The 14,840-nt window shown below is 47.8% G+C and overlaps 1 protein-coding gene across 3 annotated transcripts in view; it reads right to left on the bottom strand.

Moving 5' to 3' along the window:
- LOC138566710 (transmembrane protein 87A-like) overlaps positions 1 to 14,840 on the bottom strand; it is a 1,181,601-nt gene that overhangs the window by 1,096,834 nt on the left and 69,927 nt on the right. For all 3 annotated transcript variants that reach the window (XM_069644306.1, XM_069644305.1, XM_069644304.1), the window contains exons 2-3: positions 3,765 to 3,831; positions 3,161 to 3,237 (exon numbers count right to left, since the gene is read on the bottom strand). In XM_069644306.1, the coding sequence (XP_069500407.1) occupies positions 3,161 to 3,237; positions 3,765 to 3,831 (144 nt within the window). The remainder of the gene's footprint in view (positions 1 to 3,160; positions 3,238 to 3,764; positions 3,832 to 14,840) is intronic.

The raw sequence follows: 14,840 nt of genomic DNA, 5'->3' as shown, positions 1-14,840 counted from the left end.
AAGCATAACACCTAGAAGCTTGCGGACACAAATGCTGAAGCGTTTCTGCTAGTACGAACATAAATAACTTGACTATACAGCCCAATGATAGATAACCTGTCATGTCATGCAAAGCACAACAAACACAAAGTAACATGAGCTTAATACAGCTAAATGAGCAGGCTAGGTGCATTCATTCACTTTAACCCCCTGCATACATTTCTAATATATTGTACGTTCTGAGCTGCCAGACACTTCTCCCACTCAGTTTCCACAGAGTTTTGTATTTAACATTTACACAAACATAAGTGAAAAGAAAAATAATATATATATATATATATATATATATATATATATATATATATATATATATATATATATTTAAAAAAATCATGCAATAGGCTATTGTTTGGTGCGAGACTGGCATGGTGGGTTCTATAGACTTCTTGCTATCAAAATGAAAAGGAACACGTACCTGTTCCCATCTCCAAGAGGGGTTTCCCCTCCTCAACTAACACTAAGGGTTCTGTCAGGATTGTCAGTCTAAATTAAAAAGCCCACAGTAATGTGTCAAAACCTATTTCCGTCCCTTACGCTCCCGACTAAACTAAGGAAAGTGTTGATCTTCTTGGCCCAGAAGATTGACTCCCTTCTTCTGGGCGGGCGATCAAAACTTAGTTTCAGGACTTTAGCTTGGCCTTGTTTGTAGTAATGTTCCCTTTTTGGCCAACCTGTTAATGTTCAGAACATAATGTTCGCAATTGTCCTCTTGAGGGATTCTTTGCGGTAGAACAAAACACCAGGGGAAAATGCCTCCCTTTCCCCTGGGTTCTTCAACATTGAAGCACCGATGAGTAATCTGCAACACTAGTGGAATGACTCCCATCCCCTGCTTTGTCTCATGCTCAATGTCTCAGTTCCACAAACCAGGGGTGAATGTATCCCTTCCCCTGGCCTCTCTCAAGCACTTTGTTGTGAGCCTCTCCAGTGGCTCTGGTAGGCAGACCTGGTACACTTTCCTGCCAGGTACAGCCACAAGGAAGATATAGTTGAGGCATTCCTCTGTGTTCACCTGCGGGTTCCCGACCCAGTCACTTTCACTCGGTTCGACTTCTACTATACCCAGTTCACTATCCTGACAAGTATAGTGCTTAGCCCAAACTTTCCTATATTTTAGTTCTGGGTCCCAGACCCTCTTAAAATGATTTCTTGCATTTACTCTGTGGACCCGGGTAGCCCTGTACCTTCAATAGGAGCTCCCAGTCTGCTTTGTCGATTTTAGTCTACCCTGCTGCCTCCGATGTGTCTCTGTCTGGTGCTTCGGTCTCTGTGCTGCCTCCCGCGACACTGCAGCACTTCACTGGAGCTGGGCTGCACGTCTCTGCTAGACTGCGGGGTTCAGTGGGTTCTCGTGCCTGGAAAAGGGATGCCGTAGTTCCTCCGAGGGTGTCCCAGTCAGCAGCTTCAGCTTCTCGGTTTGCGGACTGGATGCTTCACCTGCGGTGACTCCAAGCAGGGTCTGACAACTGTGTCTTTCCTTCCTTCATCTTTTACCCACTGGTCATTCAAAAGCTAGAACGTTCAAGCCAATTCTGATGAGGATACATGCTGCCTCCACGCCTCCTGCTCGTCCCAGTACTTTGCAAAGGGCATTCAATGGAATCAAAACTTCTTTTCCCCCCCATCACAGAAATGGGGTTATCACTGATCTTACAAACATAGAGAGGATACTTTATTAGAGAACAGTAAGGAAGGAGGTGGGAAAGAGATCTGTGAATGTTCGGAATACTGTGTCTGCCCATGATGTCCTCCCTGTACCGCAGAGTGGAAATCCCTGCCCATGAGATTCTCCCACTGCGTACCACCCCCGAGGGGAGAGGGGCTGGGGACTCCCACTGCATACCACCCCCGAGGGGGGAGGGGGCAGGTACTATCGGGTAGTGGCTTCACCTCCCTGGCCTCATGTAAAGGGTCTTCCCCTCCCTTTGCCCTGGGAGCAGGGACGACATAACCGGATTTGTCACATTGTGAACCCGCACAAGAGTTCCCCGGGCACAGTAGTAAGAGCGAGGAACTCCGAAAACTAGGAGCTGTACACCACCTACTGCGGCATGGTTTGAGAGTGATTGTTTACTCTGTGTAGGCTGTCGTTAAGGGAGAGCACAGTACCTTCGTCTGGGTGGTTGTGACCCAAGCTGCCTTCAGTCTCGGCGGCACACTGCGGATAAGTCTGCCACTCATTCCTTGCCCGTGCCGCAAGCAACAATCAACACCCGGCACGGACAAGGTTTAAATGAATTTCCTGTTGGTAAGCGCTGCCGCCAGAACACCTAGACAAGAAGCCCTGGCCCCAATCATCCCGCATCTCCAGGGCTTGTTAGCCAGTTCATGGTGGCTGCAGCCACAGAGGCACTCATTTGCCCCAACCCCCATAATCCTGACAAATCAGTTCATGGAAATTAGATTTGGGTAAGAGCGCAATGGCATAGGCCTTTTTTTTAATAGTCACCCAGGATGGGGGTGGGGGTGGGGGGAGGGTCAGCTTTATCATCACAGATATTGCACCTGCTCCTGTTTGCTCCCACTACAATGTTCCACCTCAATAAAGCTATGGAAGCTTGCCGGAGTCATCCATTCTACACTTCCCCCAGAATGCAAGGGGATGCATGAAGATAGTGAAATTATGACACCACAGTGCCACCGCGAATATCTGGGTCCATCAGGGCAGCCATGTACCAGGAGTAGATGCAGACTACCATTGATGAATCTGGCTGGCATTGAGTCAGTTTCCTTGCAAACTCAATACCACAGAGGAGGTCAGCTCTTACGTGTTTATGTCCCCAGATAGAGAGAGTCCACTATCCAACCTCAGATTCTGTAGAGCACAGGTGCAATGCCATGTTGTGGAGCAACAGTAGCTGACTTCTCTCCACATCAAAAATATAGATTTGATTACGTTTATCATTTTAAAACCTATTCACATTTGAGCAATGCCAGAAGCTACTTCTGCAGAAGAAATGTGCCAAAAAGAATGCTAACAAATACGTCCCACTTAAGGAAGAGATTCTTTGAATACCTGTTGTACTCTAAACGTGCTTAATATTTAACCTATTCTTAAAATATGTTTACAGCCATCATCCTGCACTTCATGTCCACAATATTCAGAAACTGGCCCACTTACGTTTTTTATTTCATTCTGACATCGGAAACTTCGCAGGTACCACGAGACTGTGAGGTTTACTGCAGGCAAACAGGATACTACAATGAAAAGGTAAAAAAACAATAACTTAGTAAGAATATAGTAAAGAAGATTTAAGGGGTACAATTAAGAGGGTGCTACAGTTTTGTTTAGGATAAACTCAATGCAGATTAGAGACCCCAAAAACGAAATTGGGAAAGTATGGAGGTCAGGATTAAGAGGTTATTGAAATGTGGGTTGACCAGTTTGTATAATAGAAGCAGAGAGTGCTACAGTTTGGAAATTAGGACATTTTAGGGAGGGAGGTGGTTTTCAGCACTGGAATAGCTGAGGGGTATGGTTTGTGCTGGGCTTGTGTTTCGCAGTATTGCAACATAATCAGATGTTGTATGTGCAAGTCACAACACTACAATATCGAACTGTGTAGTGAGTGTTGATAACAATATCGGGTTTCGCTGGGTTGGCCAAAGTGAAATAATGTTTTTTTTTTATGTGTTGGTTGCAGAACCACACTATGAGGGATTGTTGCTAGAGTGTGTACACACATGGTTCTGTGTATTACAAGAAAAATACCAAAGGTTCTTACACTTCAGGGAGATGAGAGTCCCATTGAACATCGTCTTTTGGAACCAAAACACATTTGGGACTGTCTTCTGTAAAAGAGAAAAACATACGTCATTTAAGTAGACAACAAATTGAATAGTAAAGAGAGAATGGTGACTAATCAGCATCAAGTACATTTGCTGAGATGGTGCCTAGTTTCCGAAGAAGGGTAACCTTTTCCGATGCTAGCAGTTACTGTCCTGTAGAGGACTATTACAACAACACTTACAACAACCATACCTAGAGGTCTGACCCAAGAGGTGGAATATGGGCCCCACCCCAACAAGAATCCCAGAACGGAGGAGGGTGGTGACGCCAAAGTTACCGGAGGAGAACTCACTACCGATAAATTATCATCTATGCATGTCCATCTTCAATCTTTCCGGTGTTGAACTATCACCTGCACATCGAATTTATGAAAGGGTCTCACCTTTGTTCCAACTAATGCCACAGATTGGTTCGGTTAGAGATGGAGATAAGGAGACTTTTTATAAATGTCCATCTTCAAATTTTCTTTCATAGCCATCCAGGACTACCCAAGGGATGATGATTCGGGTCTCCATATAGCCTCAACTTTTACCCCCCTAGATAGTCAAATCCCAAGAGATATGCGCTCACATTTAGAAAATGTGTTCTAAAGGATCTGTCAAAAAACCCAAGGGTGGGTACCTCTAATACACTGGCACTTTGAGGTAGAACAATTATGAACAGAACAAATGTGGTGCCAGGTGGATTAGAAGAGACTAGAGATAAAGACTAGAGCTGTAAATATGATCATTGTTTTATTTCATTCTGATTAAATATAGATAATAAATTCAAATTGTAAAAAGTATACAAATGTAAATTCCAATTCAAAAACACATTCACTCATTCTGCATACATCCCATTCAATTCTAAAAAAGTTCATTATTCAAAGAGCTCAGTTTTCATATAAACTTATTCAATTACAATGTATTTGGTGACACATGGTGTTCACTAATAATTGTCCACATTATAAACATTATCGACTATAGGTGTCCCTGTTTATGATTCTCTCATTTATAAAGGGCTTCCACTATAACAATAGTTTCGACTCAATAGGGTCTGATAGATTTCCTCAAGACCTGATCTGTATGTCTTCTTCAGGATATGTGAACATTTATTTTCTAAAAATAGCTCATACCCTAGTTCACCATTTTCTGAACTCAAAAGGTGCCTGTTTAAATTGGGCACAATATATGTGCTAGGAGAAAATGGGAAATGAGATTAAAAATCCCCTCTTTCTATTTAACCTAGAAATAGCGCTGTGGACATGTGGTCATCTCTTTTCAGTCTAATAGTAATCTTGCCGTCAGGTTTCAGACTCTTTGGATTCCGTTCCAGTAGGTAGTCGGGTAATCCAAAGCTAGAAGCCCTTAGCATAATTGAGTCTTGATAGTACCATGGAGATGGCTGCCATGGAGTGTGAAGGTCAGGTAAGTCATGATGCGCAATAAGATGCAGAGTTGGGTGAAGCCGCCCCGTATGATGGCTTTGCGCTGTTGTAGCTGGAGGTCGCTGTTCACTGCGACTACTAGATTTCTCACAGTAGGGGTAGCAAATGGCCAAGGTCCCATTACACCAAGCTGGGGCACTGGTCCAGAGTTTGAAGGTGTACTGCAGCTATTTGGAGTTCTGTTTTGGATGGGTTGGGCTTCAGTCTGTTGATGGGAGTCCATCCATGGGCAAGAGGTGCCGACGTCCTTTGATGCCTCGTTCATGAGTCTGTAGAAAATGTGGGTGCCATCTGCATAGTTGAAACAGGTTACACCAGTATGAGCTCCAGGAAGGGTGTCATGCGTATGCTGAATAGAGCGGGCAAGAGGCTTGAGACTCACGGTACTCCCAAAGTCTGGTTTCAAGGAGACTATCTGATCGGGTCCATGAATTTTGTTCGTTGTTCCAGTCAGGAAGAATGCGATACAGCAAAGAGAGATTCCCTTAATTCCAATGTCATTAAACCGCTACATTACAATTCGATGGCTGTGTCAAATGCCGCTTAGACGTCCCGTATGAGGCATCTCATTTCAGTTTAGCATGTTCCTGGTCAAACGAAGCACTGATTCTGTTCCTTTTGTTGGTCTGACTCTGGTGGGATTCATGGAGAAGGTTACGGGTATATACATATTCACAAAGCTTTTGCCTATTAAAAAGGGGTAATAGAAATTGGTCAGTAGTTGGTTCAATCAATTGGGTCTGCCATGTTTCTTTTTTGAGGAAGGATTTTAACAGCAGTTGTGAAAACATTAGGGACAGATTAAGGTTCTGAGAAGACATCAGAAAGTTTGCGCTATACCTTGGTGTTTGATTATAGTTTGTAGATGGTGGGGAGCACAGAGCTTCTGGGGAGCCTGCCAGGTTACTGGAGTGGCTTGAGGAAAGCAGTTCCTCAATGGAGAAAAGGTGAAAGGAGTTAAAGATTGTGTGGAGGTGCTGCAGGAGTTTCTTCCATGGAGGTGTGTAGGGCAGTGTTGCTCCTTCAGTGTCGAGGTGGTACTGGATTTGTTGAACTGTGCTGTTGAAGTGTCAAAGAAATCGTGTGGGTATGGGAGTAGTGTTGCAAGTTCTGGGGTTCGGTCTATTGATTTTAAAGATTTCCTTCAGGCCGCGAGTCGATATGATGTAGATAGTGGGCTTTTCTCTTGGATTATTTCTGCTCCGTTTGTCTAATGAATGGTTGCCTCTTGTCCAAATTTGCATAAGGCACCTGGAAGGCTGGTAGGCCACTTTGTCTGAAGAGGTAGATGTACTGTGCAGGGTGCGCGAAACTCACTTGACTGTTACAACCAAGGAGAGGTAGTTATTTATGAAATGTGTGCTACCTGGGCTACCACCTGGGAAGCTACAGTACCCAGTTATAACACAAATAAGTCAAAACAAGAATTCCTAAAAGCTTCCCTAGTATCATTAGGCAAAGGAAATGCAGGAGGTGAGTAGACCTGAGGCACTTTAAAGCAGGTGACCATGTGTTTAATCACTACTTAGTGGAGAGGTTATTCTTTGGGCAATTATTCTTGGTTTACAGGGTGTTTTAGACTACCTGGACTCTCCAAGTAATAGAAAAATTGAGCAGTCAAACTATCCTGTTGCTTCCTAAAAGTTTTATTTAGCAGGTATAGCAGACATACAATATACTTACCTAAATGTATTCCTTCTATAGAGGTGCGTAAAAGATGATAATTTACAGGTATGGGACTTTTGATGAACAAATAGCCTTTTTGCATGTGTCACCCGATAGGGTCACGTAAGTGTTCAGAAGTTCTACAAAGTCCAACAGATAGGTTGGAGAAACTCAAAGGCCTCTCTAAAACAAAACAGACTCATTGAAATGGTCTTAAGAGTAAAGCTGTGATCTAATTAGTCAAGCAGGATGTAGTGATTTCTCTACAAGAAGAGCAAAAACAGGTAATTCTACATTTCTGCCCTTGGCCGCTTTATGTCCTGTAGATGCTGGGTCCAACACCCTGTAGCCTTTCATAATACATAATATAAGAACAAGCCGAAATCCCTAAATATCACCTACACTTACAACTTGCTGCTTTAAAATTTTAGAGACCTTTACTCTTTTAAACGTGTGGCTTTATTTTTCCTCATTTGAAACAAATGTTCTCTTCCAACAAGCAAGACAAATGCCTACATTTGAAACAAGTACTTCCTTTAACAAACAAGACCAAGATCTGGTGCCTAAGTTTTCTCCGGGGCATATATTTATGCGAATGCTAAATTCACATACATGCAATAAAATAGTTTTACAACCTTGACCTTAAAGTACCTATACAAAAAGTATTAATAAATGTTACAGATTGTAGAGGGGGGGCAATGACGCAGGGTCAGCACGTGTTGGAGAATAGGGTCTGCAACTGAAAACCTCAGGCCTGGAAGAAATTAACAAAGACCCCAGATGAAGCCATGGTACCCAAAATATTATGTTCTGTAGACCGAACTAGCCACTACAACCCTGCTTAGAAGACTGCAATATGGTGACCCCAAGAGGCAACACAGGTCATAATATAGAAGCTGCAGTTTTTCCACTTTTATCCCCAAATCAGGGACCGAGGGTGACTTTCAACTGCCAAATCACACACACCTTTACTTTTTTGGTGCCAAGTCAATTAGTGTTTGTCTCCACAATTTGAGCTGTTCTCTGTTCATTCTGCCATTGTGTGCATTGGAGGGGACAACCAGAAGGAGACTGCTGCGTACTCAGCCTGTCACATACTGAGGGGGCAGTGGAGAGACAGGAGGTGTAACCAGCGAGGGGTCCACGGAGGAAGTCTCTGAGCGCTGAAATAAACCGATGACATTATCATCCCACAGAGTGGTACTCAATATATTGAACTCGGAAGGATGAAGGATTTAGTTGACCTTGCCAGGATTCGAACCTGCCACAGCAGGCTGCACACAGATGTCAGGGGCGAGCATTCAATTTGCTGTGCTATCTGACCAGCCTGAAGTGTTAGCAATATGTATTAAAATTGTAGGGTTGGCCAACATAAATTCGCAAAAAAACAGTTAATTGTGATTTTTTTTTTTTTTTTTAAAGCAGTCTGAGCCTGCAAAAACACAGAATGTCCTTGCTGTGTCACAGCGATTTGTCTTTGTTTTATCTGCCCTGCTGCTTCAGGGTGTCTTCAAATTATTAGCTAGACTCAAAGGAAAATAGTAGTAGTATTATTTTTCATCTAAAGATTTGGCACCACCAGATTCCAGAAATATCTGGTTGGACTAAGCTGCCACTGTCGGAAAGCAGGCAAAGGCGGGAGTCGGGCGTGGAGCGCACTGCTGTTATCGGGACATGAAGTTTTCCAAACAGCCACAGTTTCTCTCACCAGCTGATGTGTTCGACACGGTGATCTCCGTAAATGAGGATCCCCAGTCTGTGTGAAAAGAGTATTTATACTCTATACTCCTGGTAAAGCACTAACTGAAGACTGCAGAAAAAGGGTGAGACCGTTCCCAATATTGTAAGATGAAATGTCTTTCCTATAGGGAACATACTGTTAAATGAACTATAGAGCAATACACTTCAATATGTAGTGATGTGTTCCCGGTGAAAGCATATGGTTATTGAGCCATAGAGATACACACTTGGATATGTAATTTAATGCATCTATGAGAAGCGTACTGGTAATGAATTATAAGAGAAATTGACCAGGTTACTTACCGTAGTGACCACCTTACTCCTAGTCCATAGTCCCCTTTCCTCCATACTTGTGGGACATCTCTCCGTCCTGCGGGACGGGACCGGAGCACTTTGTAAAAAGCATCAACATTTTTCCAAAAATTTGTCCTTCCTCCCTTTCCTGCGCGGGGCCCGGCACACATCCGTAACCCTGCCCACCTTGGCTCCACCCCGCGCATCGTCCCTCAGTCCTTTTCTTTGCCAGGTCAGAGACCCATTACCAATCCAATACAGAGGAACCTTATTAGAGGGGACGGCAGGCGGGCGTATGGAGGAAAGGGGACTATGGACTAGGAGTAAGGTGGTCACTACGGTGAGTAACCTGGTAATACTCCTACGTCCCGTCCCCTTTCCTCCATACTTGTGGGAGATTCCCAAGCACTCCTTACAGGAACTACGGGTGGATGGAAATACCCCTTACTGAAAAAGGTTCTTCAGCACAGCCTGACCAAACTGAGCATCAGCTCTAGAACTCATATCGAGGCAGTAATGCTTACAGAAAGCAGATGGAGAGGCCCAAGTAGCTGCCCTAGCGATGGACTCCCAGGGAACATACTTCTGAAAAGCAACCGCAGCTGCCTTGCCCCGCACCAGGTGTGCATGAATACCTTTAGGAGGTTTCAGCTTTTGGACAGTGAAAGACTCCGTGATACAGGCGGCAATCCACCTAGAAATAGTTGCCTTAGACGCCTGTTTGCCTTGAGGGTTGCCGAAAGTCACAAAAAGTTAAGAACTAAGCTCGGAAGTCCTATCCAGGTAGAACTTAAGAGCTCTTCGGACATCAAGACAGTGTAGAACCCTCTCCGCCTCAGAGGCGGGGTTCGGGAAAAAAGACCGGTAGGGAGATCGATTGATTCAAATGGAATTCGGTCACCACCTTCGGCAGAAAAGCCGGATTAGTTCGAAGGACTACCTTGTCCTTGTGAAAGACCAAGAAAGGATGCTCAACCGACAATGCCTGGAGCTCACTCACTCTCCTTGCCGATGTGACGGCGACCAAAAAGGACACTTTCCAAGACAAGTACTTGAGGTCCACAGTAGCCATCGGCTCAAAGGGTTTATGGCACAGCGCCGTCAGGACAACATTCAGGTCCCATGGCGGGTGCGGATTACGAACTGGAAGGTAAAGGCGTGTTAAACCAGCGAAATGCCTCTTTACCACTGGGTTAGCCAGAGTACGAACACTGATCCGTAGAGAGATAAGCAGAGACCGCTGACAGGTAAGTCCTGCATGACAGAACATGAACCCCTGACTCTGCTAGGGAGGACACGAAGGACAACACTGCGTCAACCGTGGCCCCCTTGGATCCAACTTCTTCTCTAGACAACAATGACAGAACCTGAGCCATTTACTCTTGTACTGAGATCTGGTCGAAGGTTTTCTGGCTGCCTGGATAATGCGCATGTTATCCGCAGACAAATTCAGATGCTCTGAAGACCTGCACTCAGGCACCAAGCCGCCAAGCTGAGCGATTGTGGGGAGGGGTGCCACAGCTGCTGCTCCCCCTGGTGAAGATCGGGAGTTACAGGCAACCTGATCGGCGGATAAACCGACAGGTGTTGGGAGTTCTGAGAACCAAAACCTGGCCGGCCACCACGGGGCTATCAGTAGAAGAGAACAGTTCACCGAGTTCTTCAACTTCCAAATTGCCCGGTGAACTAGAGGCAGAGGCGGGAAGGCGTAAGCTCTCATGTTGTGCCATGGAATCTCTAGAGCATCTCCCAGAGAGGAGCCTCCCAGCCCCCCTCTGAAGGCATACAGAGGAAGCTTCTTGTTCGCCGCCGTCGCGAAGAGGTCTACCTGCGGTGTGCCCCAGCGCGAGAAAATCCCTGAGAGGACCTCCGCCTTCAACTCCCACTCGTAGCTGACCACTGTCCGCCGGCTGAGAGCATCTGCTGTGACATTCAGCTGGCCCGGGATGTGCACTGCAAGCAGCCAGACACCATGAAGCACGGCCCACTCCCAAATCTGGATGGACAGATCCACGAGGGGGGTAGACTTCGTTCCCCCCTGCTTGTTGATGTAATACATTGACACCACATTGTCCGTTCTTATGCGGACCACTTTGTTGACAATGACCGGTCTGAACACCTCGAGCGCCAAGAAAATCGCCAGAAGCTCCAAATGGTTTATATGCAGGAGTTTGTCCTGAGACGACCAGAGGTCCGAGACCTGAAGGAGATCTAACGTCACACCCCACCCTAAGAGGGAGGAGTCTGTCATGATCGTCACCATAGGGACCGGTTCCTGAAACCCACGCCCCCAGACAGATTGCTGAGAGATGACCACCAGTCCAGGTCTACTCTCATGGAATCCGGAATCATTATCCGCATGGAGTCTGGGTCCACTGCCTGTCTCATTTTGAGACGAGCAAGAGGAAGAGCCAGCACACACGAGGCCATGAGGCCCAGAAGCCTCTGGAACCACCAGGCCGACATACTCTCCGACTGCGCAAACATCTGACACGTAGCCAACAGATCTGCCATTCTGTCCCCAGTCAGGTATACTCTGCAGTCGATCGTGTTCCAACGAAAACCCAGAAAAATCAGGTCCTGAGAGACCGTCATGGAGGATTTCCACCAGTTCACCGACAGCCCAAGATGGAACAGGAGCTGAAGGAGAGACTGGAGGTTGCCCGCTGCCACCAGCGGACAAGGGCTGCGTAGAAGCCAATCGTCCAAATAAGGATACACATGGATACCCTGAAGACGAAGATAGGCCGCAATCACCGACATCATCTTCGTGAAGACACGCGGCGCCGAGCTGAGGCCAAAAGGAAGCACCCGAAACTGGAAGTGCTCCTCTCCCAAAAAGAAACGGAGGTACCTCCTGTGTGGAGCCCAAATCAGGATATGCATGTACGCATCCTGAAGGTCCACCACGCTGAGCTAATCGCCCGCCTGCAACGAGGAGCGAATCTGGCCGGGCGTGATCATCTTGAATTTCTCTTGGGGTAAGGAAAGATTGAACTGGGAAAGGTCTAGGATGGTGCGCAGGCTAGCCTGGTTGGGTTTGGGCACCGTAAACAGCCGGGAGTAGAAGCCCTCCCCTCGCTCCCCAAGGGGAACGGGTTCCACAGCTCTGAGGAGCAGAAGTTTCTGAACCTCGGCCTCGAGGGAGGGTGAGCTTGACAGCTGAAAAGGAGGGTTGAGGGGTGGGGTAGGGGGTAAAGGTAAGCGGAAGCCCGCCCAAGCGACCGACAAGACCCATCTGTCTTCTGTGATGGTCTGCCACGCCTCCCAATGAGACGCGATTCGTCCTCCCACCGGGGTCCGTGCGAGCACGGAAAAACCTCATTTGGCAAGTTTATCGATGGCGGTGCCACCTGAACCTGATGAGGAGGCTGAGGAGCGGGAGAAATACCACATACGCTGTTGTCTACGGCGGTTATTTCCCGCAGGAGTATCCACTCTGCACGATTTGCGGTCGACGAAGCCCCTGAAACCAGAAGACGGTCGACTCTGCGATAACGGTCTCTGAGGTTTGAAAGGAGCTCTAACCAGAACAGACAATGATTTAGCCGTCTGAGTGCTATCCTTGGTTTTGGTGAGCTCTACATCAGTAGAAGAATGAAAAAGCTCCTTACCATCGAATGGAAGGTCTAAATTGCACTTCCTTTGAAAACTTAGTGGCATGCAACCACGCTTGCCTCGAGGCATCAACCCCGAGCAGCATGCCCCGAGCTGAGGTGTCTATGTGATGAGCCGCAGCCTCCAGGAGATCCTGGGCCAAGGCCCTGGCATCGGAAAGGCCACCTCTGAAATCTTCCAACTTCTCGACCGGAATGTGCTCCTCAAACTCCGACAGACCTTTCCACATCCGCATGTTGGCTTCTGCCAAAATCAATTCGGCATTGGCCTGCCTGAGCTGCAAGGCCGAATTGGCAAAGATTTTCCTCCCTAGGGAGTCCAGGAGCTTGTCCTCCTTTCCCAAGACCTGAGTAGCCGTCGCGGAAGAGGATGCTGCAGGTCTGGACTGCAACGTGGCCGCAGCCACCACTGTGGAGGAGGGAGGCGGACAAGACAAGGCCACTTCCTCCAAAGAGTGCAGCCTGTACCTCGCGTCAATCTTTTTATTGAGGAAAAGTCCTGAGTGTGGCTTCTCCCAGACTCTTCGGACCTCAGCCAAAACATCCTTCTGCAGGAAAAGGCTGGTACGCTCCAAAGGAGACAGGGTGAACGCCCCAGAAAGCACGCCCTCCTGTGGAGCAGGTGCCTCGGGAACCGGGACATCTAAGAAATTCATCATGTCCAATACCCGGTCATGAAAAGCTCTAACAGAGCGGGGAAGGTCCTCGTTGTCCTGCTCGCCTTGAGGGTCATCTGACAGGTCAGGATCCTGCTGAACCAGGTCAGGATCCTGCTGAACCGGGTCAGGCACTGCCTTGTCCACTGGGGACAACAGTGGCAAAGGCGGAAGAGCAGGGGCAGGTACCACGGGCAAAGGAGGCATCAGCGGAACCACCAGAGGAACGGGTGGAGCCGAAGGCGCTGGTGGACAAATTTCCTTAAAAAGCCCTTTGAAATACTCCCTCATAGGGTCGGTGCGCCTAAGCGCTTGAAATTTACTGAAAAAAAGCATCCTCAGGAGATTGCTTCGGAACCTGAGGAGGCCTCTCATGAGGTGGACAAATCCAGGGATGTAACGGAGAAGGGTGCCACGCCGGGCCCTCCGCCGACGTATCCACATAAATCAAAGGGGCCGCCCCTGCAGGCAATGAAACATTTTGCGGAAGAGGCATCCGGGCGTTCCAATCATAAACGGGCCGGTAAGGATACGCACAAGTGACATTATGTTCACCCAAGGGACCGAACCCTACACCAGAGGCCGATGGCGTAGTTGTAGGGGTAGTACCTAAAATGGCCGCCGTGATCGTGGCGGGAACGGCCGCCATTTTGTCTTCATCTGAGGGGAACTGCGGCACGTGAGGAGGTGAGGCAGGGGTCCCCGTCGATGGATCAGGGGTCTTAATTTTAGCCTTAACATAAGGAACCTCGGCCGAGCTGGTACTATGAGGCCTGGAATGTTTCTGCGACATACCAACCGCCAACTGAGCCTTCGAAGGAAGGACCTCGGCACTGCCGGTAAAAGAAGAACCTTGCTTCTTTGCCCCCTCAACAGATCTGGTATCACCACACGAGCGGGAATGGTGAGAAACCGCTTTCACCGACAGAGCCCTGCCCGGCCCCTCAGAATGGCTGGTAGCCTTAGCCCCTGTACGAGGGACCTCGGGCATAAGCCCGGTAATAGCCTTATCGGCACGGGCCTCGAACATCCGTTCGGTAAACACAAGCCCAGCCAAGGCCTCGGGGCCCACCCCGGTCTTGTTTTTAAGGGGAGCCGAAAGAGAGGCCTCAGAGCAAGCTCCGGTACCCTGTGACTCAGCAGTACTTGGTCTACACACAGCCCCCACAGGAGGGGTCTCGGAAGTTACTCCGGTGTACACAGACCCCTTACAGAGACCCTCGGAGAAAACTCCGGTAGAATTATTAGGCCCAACAGGCACCTCAGGGCGAACCCGGGTGACAGAGCGATCAACGCCCCTCCCGGCTCGAGAGGAACCCGGGAAGGTATCCCCCCGGCTGGGGTGCTCTGAATACTAAAGAACTTACCGGGCGTTTCTTCTTCTCGTCGATGAACGCCTGAAAATGAGATGGAGGTGCGCGTCGGAACACCTCCTCCCACCGTTCCAACCGACATTGAAGAGCCCGGACCGAAAGGGAGTCACAGTAAAAACAGGAGTCCCAGCGGTGTTCCGGACCCAAACACTCTAAACAAAGAGGATGGGGATCCGCCCTCGCTAAGCGACGATGACACGAAGAGCAGTCTGGAAAGTCTAATTTAAAAGACATAGACAG

This window comes from Ambystoma mexicanum, chromosome 2p (assembly GCF_040938575.1).
Source record: "Ambystoma mexicanum isolate Mex_15411 chromosome 2p, UKY_AmexF1_1, whole genome shotgun sequence".
NCBI lineage: Eukaryota > Metazoa > Chordata > Amphibia > Caudata > Ambystomatidae > Ambystoma > Ambystoma mexicanum.
The sequence above is the reverse complement of the archived record's forward strand: the minus strand, read 5'-3'. Positions and strand labels throughout refer to the sequence as shown.